The sequence below is a fragment of the Gracilinanus agilis genome, chromosome 3 (genome assembly GCF_016433145.1).
Source record: "Gracilinanus agilis isolate LMUSP501 chromosome 3, AgileGrace, whole genome shotgun sequence".
NCBI classification, from domain to species: Eukaryota; Metazoa; Chordata; class Mammalia; order Didelphimorphia; family Didelphidae; genus Gracilinanus; species Gracilinanus agilis.
Window position 1 is genome coordinate 100,802,096 of NC_058132.1, and position 19,406 is coordinate 100,821,501.

At 34.8% G+C, this 19,406-nt stretch overlaps 1 protein-coding gene across 1 annotated transcript in view; it reads right to left on the bottom strand.

Annotated features, from left to right (window-relative positions):
* The window catches only part of RSF1 (remodeling and spacing factor 1), a 128,927-nt gene that overhangs the window by 36,166 nt on the left and 73,355 nt on the right, over positions 1-19,406 (bottom strand). The window contains exons 5-7 of the mRNA XM_044668927.1: positions 15,611-15,765; positions 2,147-3,873; positions 735-941 (exon numbers count right to left, since the gene is read on the bottom strand). Coding sequence (XP_044524862.1) covers positions 735-941; positions 2,147-3,873; positions 15,611-15,765 — 2,089 coding nt within the window. The remainder of the gene's footprint in view (positions 1-734; positions 942-2,146; positions 3,874-15,610; positions 15,766-19,406) is intronic.

The following is a 19,406-nucleotide window of genomic DNA, read 5'->3' on the forward strand; positions in this document are numbered from 1 at the left end:
ATCCTGGGAATTGAGGTGTATTTGCTATGAGCCAGTGTGGTCTAGTAAAAAAGACATTAGACTAAGACTTAAGGCCTTGATTCTCTTGCTGGTTCTTTTACTTACTATCTCTGTGACTGGATAAGTCACCTAACTTCCCTGAACCTCAGTTTCTTCATCTATAAAATGGGAAAAATAGGATCATAGGATTTTTAGAGCTGAAGGGAATCTGAGAGATCACTATCTAATTCAATCCCTTTATTAAACAAAGAAGAAAGCTGAGGTCTAAAGCAATTAGTTAATAATTGATGTCCCATTTCTATCACAGAGTTGTAGTAAGGTTTAGAGAATCTACAATTTTTCATTCAGTTGATATGAACAGATAAAACAGATTTTTTAAAACTTTCACCCTTCAGCTTAGAATCAATGCTATATATTGGTTCCAAGGTAGAATACCAGTAAGGGCTAGGCAATGGGGATTAAGTGACTTGCTCAGGGTCACAAAGCTAGGAAGTATCTGAAGTCACATATGAACTCAGGATTTCCTGTCTTTATGCCTAGTTCTCAATAGACTAAGCCACCTAGCTGTTCTCATGAATAATTGTTTAAAAGTTCTTTTTGTAACTCTTTTAAACCCTTTGGAGTAAGACAGAAAAGTAAGAAATAGTTTAATTCAAGTGCTACAACTAGGATGCTCAGTAACAGCTGATACAATCCAGTGATTTGAAATGGATGAACTTATAGTAGGGACATACTAGTTCAGGATGATTGGGAAGGCCACACTTCTTGCACGGTTCATCATCATCTGCTGGCACAGCTTCCTCCATTTCCTTTTCTTCTTCCTCCTCTGACTCTGCAGAAGATTTTTCACTCTCAGATTCTTCACTTTCATCATTGCTAGAATATTTCCATCGACCACGTGTTCGAGAACCTGTCCACCGGACCTTGTTCTTGGATTTCACCTAGGATAAAAAATGTTTATCTTAGAACAGTGAGTATGGAACACTGACTCTCAACCTGTTTTTTATTAAAATATTCTGAATGAGAAATTATAGGAAAATTTTAATATCTAAGTAAAAATGTTATATCCTACCTGTATTTGAACATTTTTTGATAATTCTGTTCATGATCTCAAGTAAAGTGTGGCAATCAGTACTTCGCACATATTGGTACTTAACAAATGTTTATTTTATTTAATTGATAATTAGAAAATTCTTCCTTGGAATGACTTAAAATTAATCTCAAAGTAACTTACATACTCTAGATTCTGATCTATTTCTCTTTCTACAGCCTTACTCCCTCTTCCATAGGATTGCTGTTCAAATGTTTGAAGATAGTGATTTTGTTCTGCTTAAGAATTTTCCTTTGGGCAAAGTACCTCCAGTTCCTTTCCAATTGTCAAACAACAAAGTTTATGGCATTTAAAGGCATTAAAAAAGTTCTGTTTACGTACAGAACAAAAAAGAAAATAGTTAATTTGATGCATACATTCTATAACTTTTATATTCATATCACATTACATATTCTACAATGTAGATTACCAGCATGGAGCAAAAGATTCCAACAAAAATAAAAGGGTATTTGCTTCGTGAGTTACTTTATGTTCCTTCTGTCATTATAATAAAGGAAAAAAGAAAATGAAAAGAAAAAGTCTTTTTATCACTTTACAAATAGGACAAATGTGTAAAAATGAGAAAAAAAACTCTTAAAAATCTCATCAAAGTAGGCTATCAAACAATTAACACATTTTGAAGGAACATATCTAACTATTTGTATTATAACAATTATGTGTTATAACAATGTTATTCACTTATTTATGTGGTCTAGGACTAATTAGTCCTAGAACTCACTGAACCACAAGGTGGGGAACATTCTAGCTTCAAGAGTAAATAAAAATCCAGTTTAAAAACAAATTAAATTTTATATGACTCCAAAACTAGTATCTTTCTGAGATTGTCTAAAAGACATTCAGGTTACCATGCTAACAGAAATTAGAAGATTTAGAACAGGATCCTCACATCCAATTGAACTTCTTCCTTTTCTAGAATAGCTATTTTTTAAAGTATCACCTATCACTCCAAATCAAACTGTAGACACACAAAAACTCAAATATTTCTAACTGAAAATAAATCTATTCCTGGAGTCAAAATAGTGAGATAAGTTTTACCTTGTTGACTTTAGAATTAGTATCCTTGTCAGGTTTCCTTGAGTTCTCCTTTTTGTCTTGTTTCTGGACAGATGCTGTGTCTTCTTTTTCTTCTTCCTCTCGTTTTTTATCAGCCTTTTGATCTCTTATCTCAGCCACTTTCGCAGTGGGTCTAGATATTCTTGGTGACCTTCTTAAAGTTCGGCCAGGAGTTACTTTCTCTTCTTCCTTTTCTGTCTCTTCCTTTACCTCAGTATCAAGAACTTTTGGGGGAGGATCAGGCTTTTTCTTCCTGCTAGAAATCCTGATTGTTAACTTGATGCCTTCTTTCTGCCTTTCAGATGTTATTTCCTTATTTTCTGTTTCAGTGGTTTCTTCCTCAGGAACCAGTTTATATTTAAATTTACTTTTTTGTATGGTGGACCCTTTCTTGGTCTCTGAAGGTTCTTCCATTTTACAAGGTTGGCTACTATCTAATTTATCAACTCCAACCTTGGAAAATTCCATTTCCTCCTTGAGAACCTCAGGGTCTGTTTTTTCTAGGGGCTGGCTATCATCACTAGGTTTTGATCCATTTTTTTCAGAAGCTGTCTTCCCCTGATTATCAGGAGTAGCAGAAGTTGGAGAGATCTCTGCTGCTTCTGAGGAACAAGGCATCTTCTCTGAATCTATGATGTTCTTTGCCACCTCTTCAGGTATAGGACTCAGTTTTGATGAGTCCTTCTCAAGAATAGTCTTCTTGGACTTCTCTAACTTTTCTAGACATTCTAAAAGTGGAGGCCGTTTGTCCTTCTTATTTTTAACAGAGGTCTTCTCTTCAACTTTCTTTGCACAAGCTTCAGTGGTGGAGAAAGTTGTTTTCAAAGAAAGATCCTCTGCCATTTCTGAAGTGTTGTCAAGAGCTTTTTCTGTTTCTGGAGGACCAGGTTCTTCCAGTCCTTGCCCTCTCTGAATAGTACCCTCTCCATCTTTCCCAGATTCACTTGCTTTTATGCTTTTATTTAGACCCATCAAGGACTCTGCTTCACTGTCCAACACCAAGCCATTTTTCTCCTTGGCTGGGTGACTGCCTCCTTCCTTTATACTGTAGAGCTTGGTTTCTAATTGCTCTGTCTTATTTCTTGGAGTGGTTTTTTCACCACTAACTTCTCCATTGACTAACAGTTTCCCTTCAGGACACAAAGCCATAATTGTAGGAATTCGTTTACAAATCTCCTCCTCAGGTTTCACCTCCTCTTTCAATGCATCTTTTGTTGGAGTCACTGATTTACACAAAGGTCCCTTGACTGGGCTGTCAAAATCATCAGTCAATTTAATCTCACGTTTTTTCAAGGGTATCTTTGCTTGCTGGTCATTTTTTAATTTTTCTGTTTCTTCAGTTGATTTCTCTATAATTTCTGGAGGAGGCTTAATACCAATTTCTAAACGCTCAGGTTCATGAACAGTCATTTTCTCTGTGCCACTTTTAACATCTTTTGGTTCCATTTTACATTCCTTAACCTCCACTTTAATAGGCTTAACATTTTCCTTGAAGGAATCATTTTCTTCTTTGGGGATCTTGTTCTCCTCATTCTCTAAAGGTTTTTCTAGTTTCACTATGACTGGTGTTTTCCCAAGTTCCTTTTCTCCTCCTTGTTTCTCAACTTTCACAGGATTCTCTTCTGAGATAGGAGGTATAGGAAGATTTTCAGAGTCTTTTGCTGATTCCTCCACTTTCACTTTCTCATCTTTTGATTTTAATTCCTCCTCTACAAAAACAGATAAAGGTTAATTACAGAGAGGTTTTCATGTTTCTCACAAGTCTTAGCATACATTTCACTCAGAAATTTTTCTCTTTCCACTGAGAAAATCTTGGCTCTTCTGTTAATGGAAGTAAATAGCAAAATCTACCAGATAGAACATTGAAGCAGAACAAGTACATATCAGATAATAGCTATTTATATTTTAGACTTTGTATAACTTTGTATGAACTACAACAGGCAAGCACAGACATAATGTGCACAATTCAATTACAATTTTCAAATCAATTTGTGAGTTACAAGAATATAGTATATTATAAAAGAGCAACAAAACACATTTTCAAATGTCATTCTTCTTTCAGAAACTTATTATTGAACTTATTTTTATCATTATTATGCTTTCTATTTACTTCACAAATCACAGGAACAAAAAGCAAGATAAAATAATTTCAGAAGTTGACATTTACAAAGAAATTCCTTGGGTTCCCCTATCAATTACTTCCTCTTTTACTTGTGTTTCTCTTTCCTTGTATTTTCTTTTTAATAGTAACTACAAGCATACCTCCCCTTACTTCCTAATAATCAACTAATTCTACAATAAGAGGCTACTTAGGTGAAACAACACTGTAGGGGACCATCAGTATTCACTGCTGCTTTGTCAAGGAGGCTTTCCATTCAGAACACAGTAACAATGTTCTCCACAGTAGCAACTCTTCTGGAAGAATAAAGAAACCAGGATTAGCCTCTCTTAAAAGTATAGAGAGGCAAGTACAACTCACTGAATGTGAAAAAATATATAAATGATATTCAAACCTTGTTTGCTGAATTGTAGATTTAGAGATTTGAGAGATATTCTCTTAGATACTATTGAGGCTCAATATTGCTGATAATAATCCTTCCTGTCTTAACTCAGTTCTTGGGCTCTGTACTTGCTAATATCATAACATCTTTCTTTACTTTTGATATACTAGCTGCTGAAAAATTTTCCAATAGCCCAGGTAATGGCTCCATGACAAAAGTAGCTTGAGAGAGAGCCTATATACCAAGTAAGAAATCAGGCAGTAGCACTCACTTTACCTAAGGTACTAACACAGTAGATAAATTCAGAAAAATGTTAAAATTTGATGAGATTATATAACAACAATGTTTTTGTAAAATAATGTTGGTAGGACATCCTTTACATAGAATGTGCCTGCCAAAGTTTGGGGTAGAAATAAAGTTATTATCTTGTTGCAATGATAAAAGCAAGGACTAAAGACTATTATCAGGATAGAGCTGGCATAATGACTTTTTGAAATTTTGAGTTATTTTCAGTGTAAACACTGATCCTACCACTAAATACTACCTCTACTGACCAGGGGGAAAAACTTAATCCTTTAAATAAACCCTTTACCAAGATAAAAGTTTTTTAGGGGTGCTGAACTACTTCATGGCAAAGGATAAACCAAGAATTGAGCTAGAATATAATTAAAATAAAGCAGAAAAGATGTAAAAAAAATCAAAGGATAGAAAGGAAAAGTCAGTTTTTTTAAGTTAACATTTTTATTATAAAGTATCAAATTTATATATGCAATCATGTTACAAACAGAGGATTTAAGTACCATTCAGAAGTACTAAAGAACCTCAACCAGGAATGGTAGTACCAGATGTCTAGGGATTTGTTATTTCACACCAGCTGGTGAATTAATAAATACATGACACTGTACATAGGATGGGATCTCTAAACTGGCAGGAGCTTGGAGGTAATCAAACACAAGAATTCTTCATTATTCAAAGAGAGAAAATACAGGCCCTAGAAAGGGAAGTAACTTTGCCAAATTTTTCCAGGAGATGGTAAGCTGCCAGATCAGGGCCGGAGTGACCAGAGCCTAAAAGCTAAGAAAGCTTGGCTGTGCTCCTAAATGATATCAACTGCTCTGGCTCAGGTGCTTTTCTCTCCACTGATGTGATACAGTAAGGAGACTTCCATTCATCTAGAATAATGGAGGACAAGAGAAACTACACTACCCAGTGGTAGAGCTAGTTTATAATAAGGAGCCAGCTACAAAGCTGGCTTTTTGGTACATATGTGTGTTGCATATACACTCTCAATAACAAGTTATGATTTATAAACTACATGAATCAAACAACTTCTACATTACAATAGGGTAATATCAGTCAGTCAGTAAACATTAAATGCTTACTATGTGGCAGGGCATTATGCTAAGCTCTGGGTATACAAAGGTAAAAGTCAGTCCCTGCTCTAAAGTACATATTAATACTGTTAAGCATATTCATCAATTAATGATCAATTTTAGGTGCCTTTGTGCTGGGTATGTGGATACAAAAGATAACCATGGAACAGTCTCTATGCTTAAGGAGCTTACGTTCTATTCAGGAAGACAATGTGTATGCATGTATGTGTGTGCATGTGTAAGTGGACATACTAAAAAATACAGGTATAATTGTTGGGAGTGCACTAGCAACTAGGGTATGAAAAAAATTTTCAGATAGAAGATGTTATTTAAGCACTTGTGAAAGAAACAAGAGATTCTAAGGAGTGGAGGTGAGGAGGGTGGGAATTCTAGCTATGAGAGACAGTGGGTACAAAGGTATAGAGATTAGAGATGGAATATGAAGATGAAGAACATTAAAAGGGAAGGCAAAACACAGCAAATGTACTGGAGCCATGTTGTGAAAGAGTATAAAGCTAAGGAGAGGGCCTTCTTATTTGAATCTTAAGGCAATAGGAAGCCAACAGAACTTACTGAATGAGAGGAATATCACAATCAGACCTGCACTTTAGGAAAACCACTGGCAAACATGTGGCAGATGGATTAGAGAAAGAAAGACTTAGGGCAGAGTAAACATTTAGGGGATATTTCAACTGTCCAGGTGAGAAGTAAAAAAAGATCTTTACTAGGCTGCTGGCCATGTGAAAAATATTACAGAACTAGAAATGATAAGAATTGGCAACTGACTGAATATGTAGGATTACAGAGAATGAGAACCCAAAAATATCACAGAGGCTGACTTCCAAAGGAATATCAAAGTTTGGAATAGGTTAGGGTTAAAGAGATGGTGAGATCAATTTTGACATGCAGAGTTTGAGATGTGTAGAGGACATCAAGTTTTGAAATAACCAATATGCAGTGGAAGATGCATGACTACAGTTCTGGAGAGGCAAGGTTTGTAAATGTAGATTCCCTAAGTCATCTGCACAGAGAAAGTAATTAAATCCAAGGGAGAAAATAAAGTCACTAAGTGAGAATGTAAAGAAAGAAGAGAAACAAACTCAGGATGAAACTCTGAGGTATATTCATAATTTAGAGGTATTATATGTATAATAAATCAACAAAGGAGTCTGAGAATGGTCCAATAGATAGAAGTAGATAGACCACTGGACCTACAGTCAGGAAGACCAGAGTTCAGAACCTGTCTCAGACACTAGCTATGTAATCCTAGGCAAGTTACTTAATTGTCGTCTGCCTCATTTTCCTCATCTATAAAATCAAAATAATTGCATTTACCTGCCAGACTTGTTAATGATAAAATGAATAAATATTTTTGCTTTTCAAATCCTAAAGTGTTACATAAATGTTAGCTATTATTCTTGTTATCATTATTATTATAAATGGAAGTAGTATCATGAAAACCAAGAGGTTTTCATGATAAAATATCCAGTAGGAAAGGGTGATCTGGTCAAGAGTTTCACATTCACATTCAGAGAGGCTAAAATAGATGAAAATTAAGGAAAAAGTCTTAAATTTTGGCAACTAAGAGATCACTGATAACAGTTTCAGTTCAGTGAAGAGGTTCAGAAGCCAGACTGTTAAGTGTTAGTGGGTAAGGAAAGAAACTTGAACATATACATTATTTCATAATTCCTACCAGAAATCTAATAATCACTAGAGATAAAATCCACACTGGATTTTATAATTTTCCTACTTGCCATTCTAGTAATGTCTTAAGATCAATGAAATGTATCTTTCTGACAGCTGAGCTCCTTTTCATGTGGTTGACAAGTCTGTCCACACTGTCAAAAGACAGTTTGTATTCTGTCTTTTGTAAATGTTCTATTCTTATCCATGAACCATTATTCCTGTAATATGTAAAGTCACATAAATATAGAACCATTTCTTTCAGATATTGGTTATTTAGCTTTATCTATTATACAAAATATTTTCTTCACACTTGCTTATTTTTACATTACTGTTTGTTCAATAAAATTACCTTATCATATAATTTCTTCTGTTTGTTTGACTGAAGAAAATCTCCCTTGTTTTCATAGTTGCTATAACCTCTCTCCGTTTTTTAAAATGATTTTTTTAATATTTAGAAGAGGCTGCTATTGAATCAGATCAAGTTTACTGTGGTATACAGTGTGGGGTACAGAGTCATACTGAATTTATTTTTGCTGTACAATTGGCCACTCAGAAATTCTAACAAAATTTATTCTCAGTGTTTTAAGAGTATGGGGTTATAAAATTTTAACATTTAAAAAAATCTTATTATAAATGCCCTCTATGTGATATCAAGCACAGAATTGATTATCCAAATTGTGGTCAAAGAGCCTCAGGGAAGAGAAATCTCCTTGGAAGATGGGCAGCCTACTTTACTTTTGAACAGCTTTAGGAAGTTTTTAATGACATCAAAGCCTGAATTGGTCCCACCCAACTTCTCCCCACTGCTCCCAGTTCTATGCTGTGAAGCCAGGAGAATAGGTTTAATTCTTTGTCCACAAACTAGCTCTTCAAATGCCTGATTAGAGTTATTATGCTCCACCTAAAGCCTTGTCTTCGGCAGGTTAAATATTCCCAAAAGTTCCTTCCATTGATCCTCATAAAGCAACAACTCTACTTTTTGGAGAACACCCAATCCAAAAGACATTTATCAAATAACTACCTTATGTAAGGTACTGAATCTAATGACACAAAACAAAGGCAAAGTCCCTGTCTACAATGAGCTGGATGCCTTGCTCTGGGGAATCTCCAGTTTATTCAACCCTTTCAACTTATCAAAGTCTATTTGGTAGTGATGAATTATTTACCATATTCTGCTTCTGAATAAATGTTCATTGATTAAATTAGTGGTACAGTTTCAACTCTCAATTTTGTACTTATTTAAAGAATCAAAACAATATAAGTCTGTTAGAAGTTGAGTAGCTTAACAGTCTTCACAGTCATACCATGTGTCCCAAAATTTTGGTACAGTTTTAATGATTTGGAACTTGGAATATCCAGTATATGTCTATTCAGTAGCAGTATTACTTTGCTTTTAAGAAATTCAGTAGTTTTTTCCTTAGGAAACTTTCTTTCATCTTTCAAGAGGGAAGTACTTTAATTGGCAATAAATTTCTCATTTTGAAAAAAGTTTATTTGTCTTACACAATTCTTATTTTATTAGTTTTGGCATTTTATACTTCTTTATATAATTATTAGGCAATTATCCATTAAAGATTTATATTGGGTAATTTTCATGATGAAAAACTCATATTATGACTTCTTTTTAGTAAAAGTTGTTTTTTAGCTGTGTGTTGTTGTTCAGTCCTTTTCATTCATGTCTAATTCTTCATGACCCCATTTGGAAAAAGATCCTGGAATAGTTTGCTATTTCCTTCTCTAGTTCATTTTACATAAGAGGAACTGAGGCAAACAGTATAAAGTGATTTGCCCAGAATCACACAATTAAGTAATTGCCTGAAGCCAGAGCTGAACTCGGGAAGATAAGTCTCCCTGATTCCCTTTTTAAAAATTAGACTTGTTAATTGTTTATAAATTTTTGTCAGTCTTAAAAAAACTAGTTCTCAAGATTTATCAATGCAAGTGTTTCATTTCTAATTGAACTGATCTCTGTACTGAAGTCAATCATTTTTCTTTTTTGTTAATTATCTCTCTTATCAATGTAAACATTCCATCAGAATATAAATGCATTGAGGGCAGTGACTTTTTTTATTTTTGTTTTTTGTATAACTTGCATTAGGCTTAGTATCTGACACACAATAAATAAAACACATGATGAATTGAAAAGAAAGCTAAGAATTTGCTTGAGTCCTACTTTGGTTTCCTCTAATAGACTGTCATATAGAGTATCTATATCATTTAATATAATCTGTTATGGTTATCTTTATTGCCCACCAAATCCAAGCCACAATGGGCTATATCTAATGTCATTCTCTACCCTCTCTTCTTCCTCAGCTATCATGTTTTTTGGACCAGAAAACATCTCCTTTACCCTAAGGTTTAATCTTTACACACACATACTCAAACTCTCATCCTGAAGCCCTACCTTCTTGGGAATATCAACCATCTTCACTTTTGATTTTGTATCCCAACTGTCTGGCAGAAAGTATAGTATAGGGGGCAGCTGGGTAGTTCAGTGGATTGAAAGCCAGGCCTAGAGATGGGAGGTCCTAGGTTCAAATCTGGCCTCAGACACTTCCCAGCTGTGTGACTTTGTTAAGTCACTTAACCCCCATTGCCTAGCCCTTACCACTCTTCTGCCTTGGAACCAATACACAGTATTGACTCCTAGACTTTCGGAAAGTAAGGGCTTAAGTATGGTATAAAGTAAGTGTTTAGTAACTTTTAATTTATTTTATGAGTAGTTGAATCTATTTTATTTTTTCTTCATTCTGTAGAAAGAAATAATTTTGTTATGATTTCTATACTTAATCTGAATGAACAAAATCCACACTAAACAAAGCTACTGTTTTTGTATTAATAATGATGTAGCTTACTTTAAATTAAATTTCTTATTCAAAGACAAGAGCCTCACTTTCTAAATAATCTGCTTGTCCTCTTTTCTTTCTTTTTTCCATCTTTGTTTTTGTTGTGCCTTCTGAAACATTTTATGATCTTATGAGAGTTTTTACATTGTTGTCACCTATTTTTCTTACTTTGAGAATCAATTATGTACTATATCACTAAGTTTGGCTTCTTTGGCATTCAGGCCAGTTCAGAGTTCTAGTCTATTAAAGTCTAGTTGGTTTCATATTTTGATAGCCAATGTATTTAGCTCAACCTAGTCTCAAATTATCTCTATATTTTTTAAATTGTTTATTCATAGTCCTTATCTGTTTGTTTCCTGGAGCATGGATCTTGTCTTAAGATTTGTCTTAAATTTCTACAGATTGTTGAGACTTAGTCTCTTTTCAGTTTTTCTAATACCTCTTTTTTAAGGATCTTCTCTGACCTGTTTTCTCTAAGTCACTTTCAAGAAATCATCATAAATATCTTACCCTTTGGGTGTATGATATTGGAAATTTGGGGGTCCTTGAACTAATTTTGAGGTCCCTGATCTAAACTTCCTGTGGACATTTAGATCTCTTTCAAACTACATTTTCCATGATTCCTCTTGTGTAATCAGGTGGGCAGGAAGTGTAATTACATAACCAGGAGTATAAAGACTGAGGACTGCATTGGTACTTCCTTTCTCTTTTTGGTGATTTGGAGTGGAGGGCTCTTGAGTTCCCTTCTCCTGGAATCAGACAGAGACATTAATCAGGTGTAAGATACTCTTTGGGTGTATGGCTATACCCAAGAGTTACATAAGAGTTTTTTTCCTTTTCAAGCAGACTATTTCTTGGTGATCTTGTTAGTTTCCATTATCATCTCCATGCAGATGATTCCCAAAACTATATTTAGGCCTTAAGTCTCTTCTAACCTTAAGAGCTATGTCACTAAGTGCCTGAAGGAAACTGCTATGTACATGCACTGTGAAGCATATACAACTCTATATGCTCAAACAAAAAACATTATCATTCATTCTAAATCTACTACTCCTTCCAAATTTCTCTATTCTTTTAAAGGGCAACATTGTTCTAGTTCCCCAGGTTTAAATGAAATGAGAAAAGAACAGGAAATTAAATTTGAGCTCTAGACAAAGAACAGGAATGTGGATGAACAGATTATTTTGGGACGGTGATGGCAAACCTATGCCTGACACACATAGTCATTTTTGATGACACGTGTCCACATGCTGAGGACGAAACATTTGATGAAGTGTAGTGTAGACACTCTGTGCACTATAGATGACAATCCTACCTATATTAATTTACCTATTTTGATTTATTAAATATAGTTATATATTACAATTATACATTTTTGTTATTTAAACTATAAATATCACGAAATTATGGTTTTTTTTGTTGAAGTGCCACACCACTGAGTTATGCTCAATTTTTTGGTGAATTTTGATACACCAAGCTCAAAAGGTTGCCCATCACTGTTTTAGGAGGTGCAGAATCTTATTCAAATAAATTCCTTGAAAATTACACTGAACCCAAGAGAAATGAATGACTTGGTGATACATCCAGAAATGCCAGACCAAAATCAAAAGACTGAAAAACTATCAGAAGATATAAGCTATTTCTTTTAAAAAACAACTGACTTGGGAAACAGGTCATGGGAAGTATCTAAGAATTACTGGACCATAGAAAAAGGCATAGAAAGCAAATTTTTAAAAATGACAAATTAAAACTGTCCAGTTGAACCAGAAAACAATTTTTTTTAAAAGGAAAGAATACACTAGTCATTTCCTAAAATAATTCACAAAATGAAAACTACAAAGAATATCATAGTCAAAAATCTGGAGTGTGCACAGAGAGAGATGTACACTCACTGTAAGCAGACAAATAGAAATATTTAGCTACAAAGCGGCATAAAACCAGGCAACCATCACTATAAAGAAAAAAACCACCTCAGAAGACAAATTAACAGAAGGCAAAATATGCAGGCTTAATAACCAAGAAAGAGTGACTCTGAAAAAACTGAGTCTATCTTCACGGGGGAAGGAACTTAATGAAATAGGAAACTTCCTAATATTCTTCAGGAAGAGACTACAACTAGGTAGATACTTTGAAAAGTAAGCAGAGGAGTCAAGAGAAATGTCATTTTTAAAAGAGAGGAGTAGGAGACCAAAAATAGGAAAAATATAATAAGGTAGGATGTCAAGTTAATCATAATTGTAAAAGTGAAGAGGATAATAAATTATAAACACTTATGAGAAACAATGATAAATAGAGATGGTTGGCAGAATGGATAAGAAACACAACTGAAACAAAAAGATTCACATTGTATTAAAGGACAACACTAAAAATAGATTTTAATAGATGAACAGAGTAGCACAGAAAATGAATCACTATCTATATATGTGCCACATGGCATAACGATTAAATCCCCAAAGGAAAATTTAGTTGATTTATTTGCTGATTAACTTAACTGGTCAAAAAATTAATTTATTTTTAAAACATCATGGGAGTAAAAATGAGGGATTTCAATGTACCACTCTCAGACCAAGACAAATCTATGATGTGTGAAAAAGTAAAAAACTTAAAATACAATTTCTATGAAATTTAAAAATGATAAATCATTGGTGGTTAATGAATGGGAAAAGAAAGGAGTATGCGTGTTTTTCAACTGTGCTTGATATTTTCAAAAACTGACCACATACTGGGACATAAAAGCCTTACCAATTAAAAAAAAATTAAAAATATTGAAATACTTAACTGTTAATAATTTGACAAAATTACATTTAATAAAGGGGCTTGCAAAGAATTAAAATTTGCTCTGTACAAAGTTTATAAAGAATGATTTCAGAGAAACCTGCAAAGACTTTAATGAATTGATATGAACAGCTGATACAGTAAAGAAAAATACCCTTGATCTACAATGTGATCAGTCATGATTCTAGAACATCAACAATGAAATAAATGACCTATCCTCCTAAATGAGGTAATAGAGACACAATAGCAGAATGTGACATACATTTTTGAATGTGGCAAATGTGTAGATATATTTTGTTAGACTGTTTCTAGCCAATTATTATTTTACTTCTTTTCAAAAAGATGAAGAAAAACAAAAAGGTATCATTGAAACATTTTTTTTAAATGCACAGAGAAGACCAGAGGGAAGATGATAAGGAAATGGACAAGCCAGACAGCTTTAAAAGTAATATGGTGGGGGGCAGCTGGGTAGTCCTAGGTTCAAATCTGGCCTCAGACACTTCCCAGCTGTGTGACCCTGGGCAAGTCACTTAACCCCCATTGCCTAGCCCTTACCACTCTTCTGTCTTGGAGCCAATACACAGTATTGGCTCCAAGACAGAAGGTAAGGATTTAAAAAAAAAGTAATATGATGAATATATTACATATATTACAAGTTGTATATAATAAAAAAATTCTTTTCTATAAATAATTCTTTTTCTTTTATTCTGCTTTGTATATGGAATTTTTTTTGGAGTGTTAAATTAAAAACAAAAAGAATTAGTTGGAGGCAGTTAGGTGGCTCGGTGGATTGATATGTAGGACTAGAGAGAAGAGGTCCTGGATTCAAATTTGACTTTAGACACTCCTTAGCTATGTGACCCATGTCAAGTCACTCAACCTCTGCCTAGCCCTTACTGCATTAAGTCAAAGACAGAAGATAAGGGTAAAACAAAACAAAACAAAACAAAACAAAAAACATCTGTCTAACTTTCAAGGCAAAGTGTTTTTAAGGTCAGAAAATTGCCTATATCACTGTCAAATGTTTATGTCAGAAATGGATATGGTTTTAAAAGTGGAAATTTTTAAAAAGATTCTCAGATTGGTTGGACCTGTGTTTTTTAAAAGGTGCATATGTATTACTTTAAAACTCTATTTCAACAGAGCAAGAGCTTTCTTTTAACCAAGAAATCAGGTGCTACTAAAAACAAATCGACTATAATTTTCCCCAAAAAACACTGGAGGGTGATTAATAAAGTACTTAAAACATAAAAACCATGTTTTCTGCATTTTACTTTTTTCCATATACTGGGCAAGAGAGAAGAAAACGATCACATTGAGGTGAATGCAGAGAAGCAGCTCTAAACTGTGTTCTGAGGTCAATAACCAGGAAGGTTAGTGGACTACAGATGATTCCATACAAAGGAATCAGGCGATGTTGGAACCTGGAAAAGAAGACTTAGGAAGGGAATAATGGCTATATTCATGTAAATGCTGCAGGTTTTTTTTTGTTATTTGTTTGTTTTGAAGAAGGCAGCTTGGACTTATTTTGGTTGAATTCAGAGGACAGAACTTGGACCAATGAACGGAAATTATGTGAGCACTGATTCTGGATCTATTTAAGAAAAAATATCCTAACAGTGATTCTAAATCAGATGGTCAAATTTCATTGCTTAAAATAAAAATGGAATCTAAAAGAATTTACTCATTTGGTAGTTGGCAATTTCCCAAAATTTTAATTAATCTTTCAATTAAATGTCATAGTTCAGTCATGATGAATTACTGAATCTACACATTTAAATATTATCACTACACACATGACCATATAACAGCTCACCTTTTCCATAGTACTTTAATGTTTACAGAGCATTTTCTTCAAAGAGAGTGTTGCTCAGAGAGTTTACAAGATCTGTCCTCACACAGTGGCAGAGCTGAGACATTAGCACAATTCTCACTCTAAGTCTAATACCTCTGTCATTGTCAGCTACTTTGTGAAGCTTTTATTTTGCCAATTAGCTAAGTATTTCTTTATCGAATCCACTTGGAATTATTTTTATGGAGACATAAAATAATTTGGACATTTATGCGTTTTTTAAATGAAAGATGAGAAAATATTAGCTAAGCAATCTTCTTCATAGAATCTAACACATTTTCAAGACAAATATGCTAATTTCTGAAACTAAAGTAGCATGCTGTTATGTGTATTTTGGGATCTGGGAAGACAGAAATATGGGGTAAGGTATGTATAGGAGAGAAGGGAGGTTTAAAAGAAACAGTAATAACCTTGTTTAGGTGTTTCTCCATCTTTTTTTGTTTCTTCTTCTTCTAGGCTGGGACTTTCCCGGGAGGAGGCATCCTGTTGGCTGGAATTTTTCAAAAGGGCAGGATCTATTTGAGCTTTCAAGAGTTCCAGAGTCTCAGCCAATTCATTTCTGTTTCTAAATAAGTCAAAAAAATATGACATCATAAAAACCCATTTTTCTGCCCAAAAAGCTATTCTATTGATTTCTTTTTATAACACTACAAATATCACCAGTGATCTCTCAACTAACTCCTTGGCAACAAGATAAGTTTTCAAAAAATTATTTCAATCAAATTTTTGCTTTCACCATTGTGGCTACTTCTTCCACCAATGCAGATCTGAACTCCTGTAACACTAACAATATTTCTGAATTTATATGGCTAACAACTAAATCTTCTGTTGGTTCATTATCTACTAACAACTAGTGGCATTTTTTTTTTTATTTTAAACCCTTAACTTCTGTGTATTGGCTCCTAGGTGGAAGAGTGGGCAATGGGGGTCAAGTGACTTGCCCAGGGTCACACAGCTGGGAAGTGTCTAAGGCCGGATTTGAACCTAGGACCTCCAGTCTCTAGGCCTGGCTCTCAATCCACTGAGCTACCCAGCTGCCCCCAACAACTAGTGTTTTTAAGTTAGACTGGTTCTGTCAGTCAGTCAGTACCCAAAGCCAAGTTTGCAGGATATGCAAAGAGATTATATCCAACTAGAACAGATTTCCATGTCATGGTGAAGTGTCAATAGGACTTCAAGTAGAGGTAAAAAAGGGATTTAATAATAATAATTACAATTATACCATGCTCTGTTCAAAACAGCCCGATGACATGGTAATGAAAGCAATTATTAAACATATTTAGTAGATGGAGAAATAATGTCTAAGAAGTTAAGGAATCTTCTTAGAGCACAACTGTCCAAATCAGTGTTTCTTTCTCATTATATCCTTATTAAGCCAGTTACCCCTATCTAAGAAGAAGCAAGGAGACAAAGGACTACTTGATGTGGGAGAGAGTTTAAGATCCCTTTTGAAAAGAAATCTATATCAAACTAATTGACAAGGAGAATGGCGATGTTTTTTATTTAGATTTTATTTTGTTTTGGTGAGAAAAAAGCCAAAACACAAAACTCATTCAGACTTTTATGACAACTAAAAAGTTAAAATGGAGTAAAAAAGTTAAAATGGACTCAGTATACCTGTTAACATAAAATTTGCCTTAAGACATATTTACAGTGATTCGCTTTCTCTACACATTTAGAAAATCAGAAATTCTAGAATATTTTAGTTCAAGTATTTCCCAATACTAGAATTAGAATAAAGACTGGCTGCAGTACCTGTATAGTGAGATTTCAGCTTTTATTAATCTATTTCATAATCAATGACCCAATTCGCTTATTTTTTGATAGATTAAAGTTTAAATTTACAAGAATTGGTTCAGTGCCTAGAAATGTGTTTTTGAAATTGTCAGATAATCATGTACATATCAGTCAGTAAGTAAACCTTTATTGAGCACCTATTACTACATGCCAGGGATTGTGCTAAATGCTGATGTTATAAAAAGAAGCAAGGACAATTCCTAACTTTAAAGAGGTTACAATCTAATGAGGTAGAAACATGTAAGCAATTATGCACAAAAAGCTATATGCAGGATAAATATTAAATAATTAACATTGGGAAAGCACTAGAATCTCTAAGAGAGGTTGGGAAAGACTTCCAGAAGAAGGAATTTTATTTGGATTTATGGGAAAGTTGGGACAGGGACCGCTGGGTAGCAGCTGGGTAGCTCAGTGGTTGAGAGCCAGGCCTAGAGATGGGAAGTCCTAGGTTCAAATCTGGCTGCAGACATTTCCTAGCTGTGTGACCCTGGGCAAGTCACTTAACCCCCATTGCCTAGCCCTTACCACTCTTCTGCCTTGGAACCAATATCCAGTATTGATTCTAAGATGGAAGATAAGGGTTTTAAAAATAAAAAAACAATAAAGGAAAGTCAGAGAAGTTAGTAGTCAAGTGGGAGAGCATTCCAGGCAAGGGACATAGCCAGAGAGAATGTCTAGAGCCAAGAGATGAAGTGGGAACAACCAGGAGGCAAGTGTCACCAGATCAGAGACTAGATTGGGAAGTAAGGTGCAAGAAGACTGAAAAGGGTTGAATTATTAAAGGGCTTTGAAAGCCAAATAGAATATTCTGTATTTGATCCTAGAGAGAATAGGAAGCCACTGGAGCTTATATAGTAGAGGGATAACATAGTCAAAGCTACAATTTAGGAAAATCATTTTTGTGGCTGAATGGAAGATGGACTAGAATAGAGAGGGACTCTAAGGCAGGCAGACTCACCCATATGCTATTGCTATTGTAACAATCCAGATGGGAGCTGAAGAGAGCCTGCACCAGGCTGACAGCAGTGTTAGAGAAAGAAAGAGGTGCACAGGAGAGATGCTGCAATGATGAATTGACAGAACTTGGCAGCAGATTGGATGGGAGTTAATAGGAGAAAATGAGAGATAGTAAAGATTTGTGAGGGATACCTAGAATACTGAAGTACTAGAAGGATGGGTGCTCTCTATAGTAATGGGGAGGTGTAGAGGAAGGAAGAATTTAGGAGGGTAAGATGATGAAAAATTTTCAATATACTGAGTTTAAAAGGTTTATAGGATATTCAATTTGAGATATCTGAAGATGCAAGACTGGAGATCAGGGCAGAAAAGAGTTGGTAATTAAACCTATGGGAGCTGGTAAGATCACCAAGTGAAGTAGTAGTAAGGGCCTAGGAAAGAGTCCTACAGTTAAGAGGGTATAATCTGGATGAGGATTTAGCAAAGACTAAAAATGAGTGGTTTGATGGATAGGAAGAAAATCAGGACAGTGGTATCCCAAAGGCTACTGAGAAGAGTGTCCAAGTAGTAGTCACCAGGGTCAAAGGCTACAGAGATGTTAGTAAGGATTGGTTTGAGAAAAGGCCATTTGATTTGGCATCTATAACTGGTAATTTTGGAGGGAGCAGTTTCAGTGGAATAAGGTCAGAAGCTGGATTATAAGGAATTAAGAAATACAAGGAGAAGTGAGATGGAGGCATCAAGTGTAGAAAGCTTTCTCAAGGAGCTTAGCCACAAAGAGCAGAAGAGATACAGGACAAAAGTTAGCAGGGATGGATTTTTTTTTTCCAGTATGAGGGAAATATGGAGACATGTCTGTAGGCAGTATGGAAGGAACTAGCAGACAAAAATTAAAGATAAATGATGAAGTGAGAAAGTGAGTCAAGCCAGAAGAATAGGATCACTTGTTCAGGTATAGGAGTTAGTCTTGGTAAGGAAGAAGGCCTTAATGTGAGATAGAGGAGGAGGAGGAGGAGATAGGAGCAGAAGGCATCTGAGAGACATGAGATGAATAAAGGAAGAAGGAGCTTATGGTAAAAGACCTCAATTTTTCCCCCCTATAAAATATGGATATTTTCTAGCCTAAAAGGGTGAAGAGGTACAGGGAACCATGGAAAGTTTGAGGAAGGATGAAAAGGTTTGTATAACATATATTTGTAGTGGACCCAATCTGAAAAGTTTTGTAATTTTCCTTACCTCTGCTCAGGAGCACATATGTAGGAGTTAGGGTAAAAGATACTGGAAGTATTTCTAGGCTAAGGCTTTGGCAGGGTACAACTGGTGAAAGGATAAGAGGTCTCAAGAGAAGAATGATATAGAGTTCACCAAGAGGTCAAAATGGGGGAGAAGGGGAGAGTAATTAGAAAAGTGAAGGCTTACGACAGTGATGGTGAACTGATGATATGGGTGTGA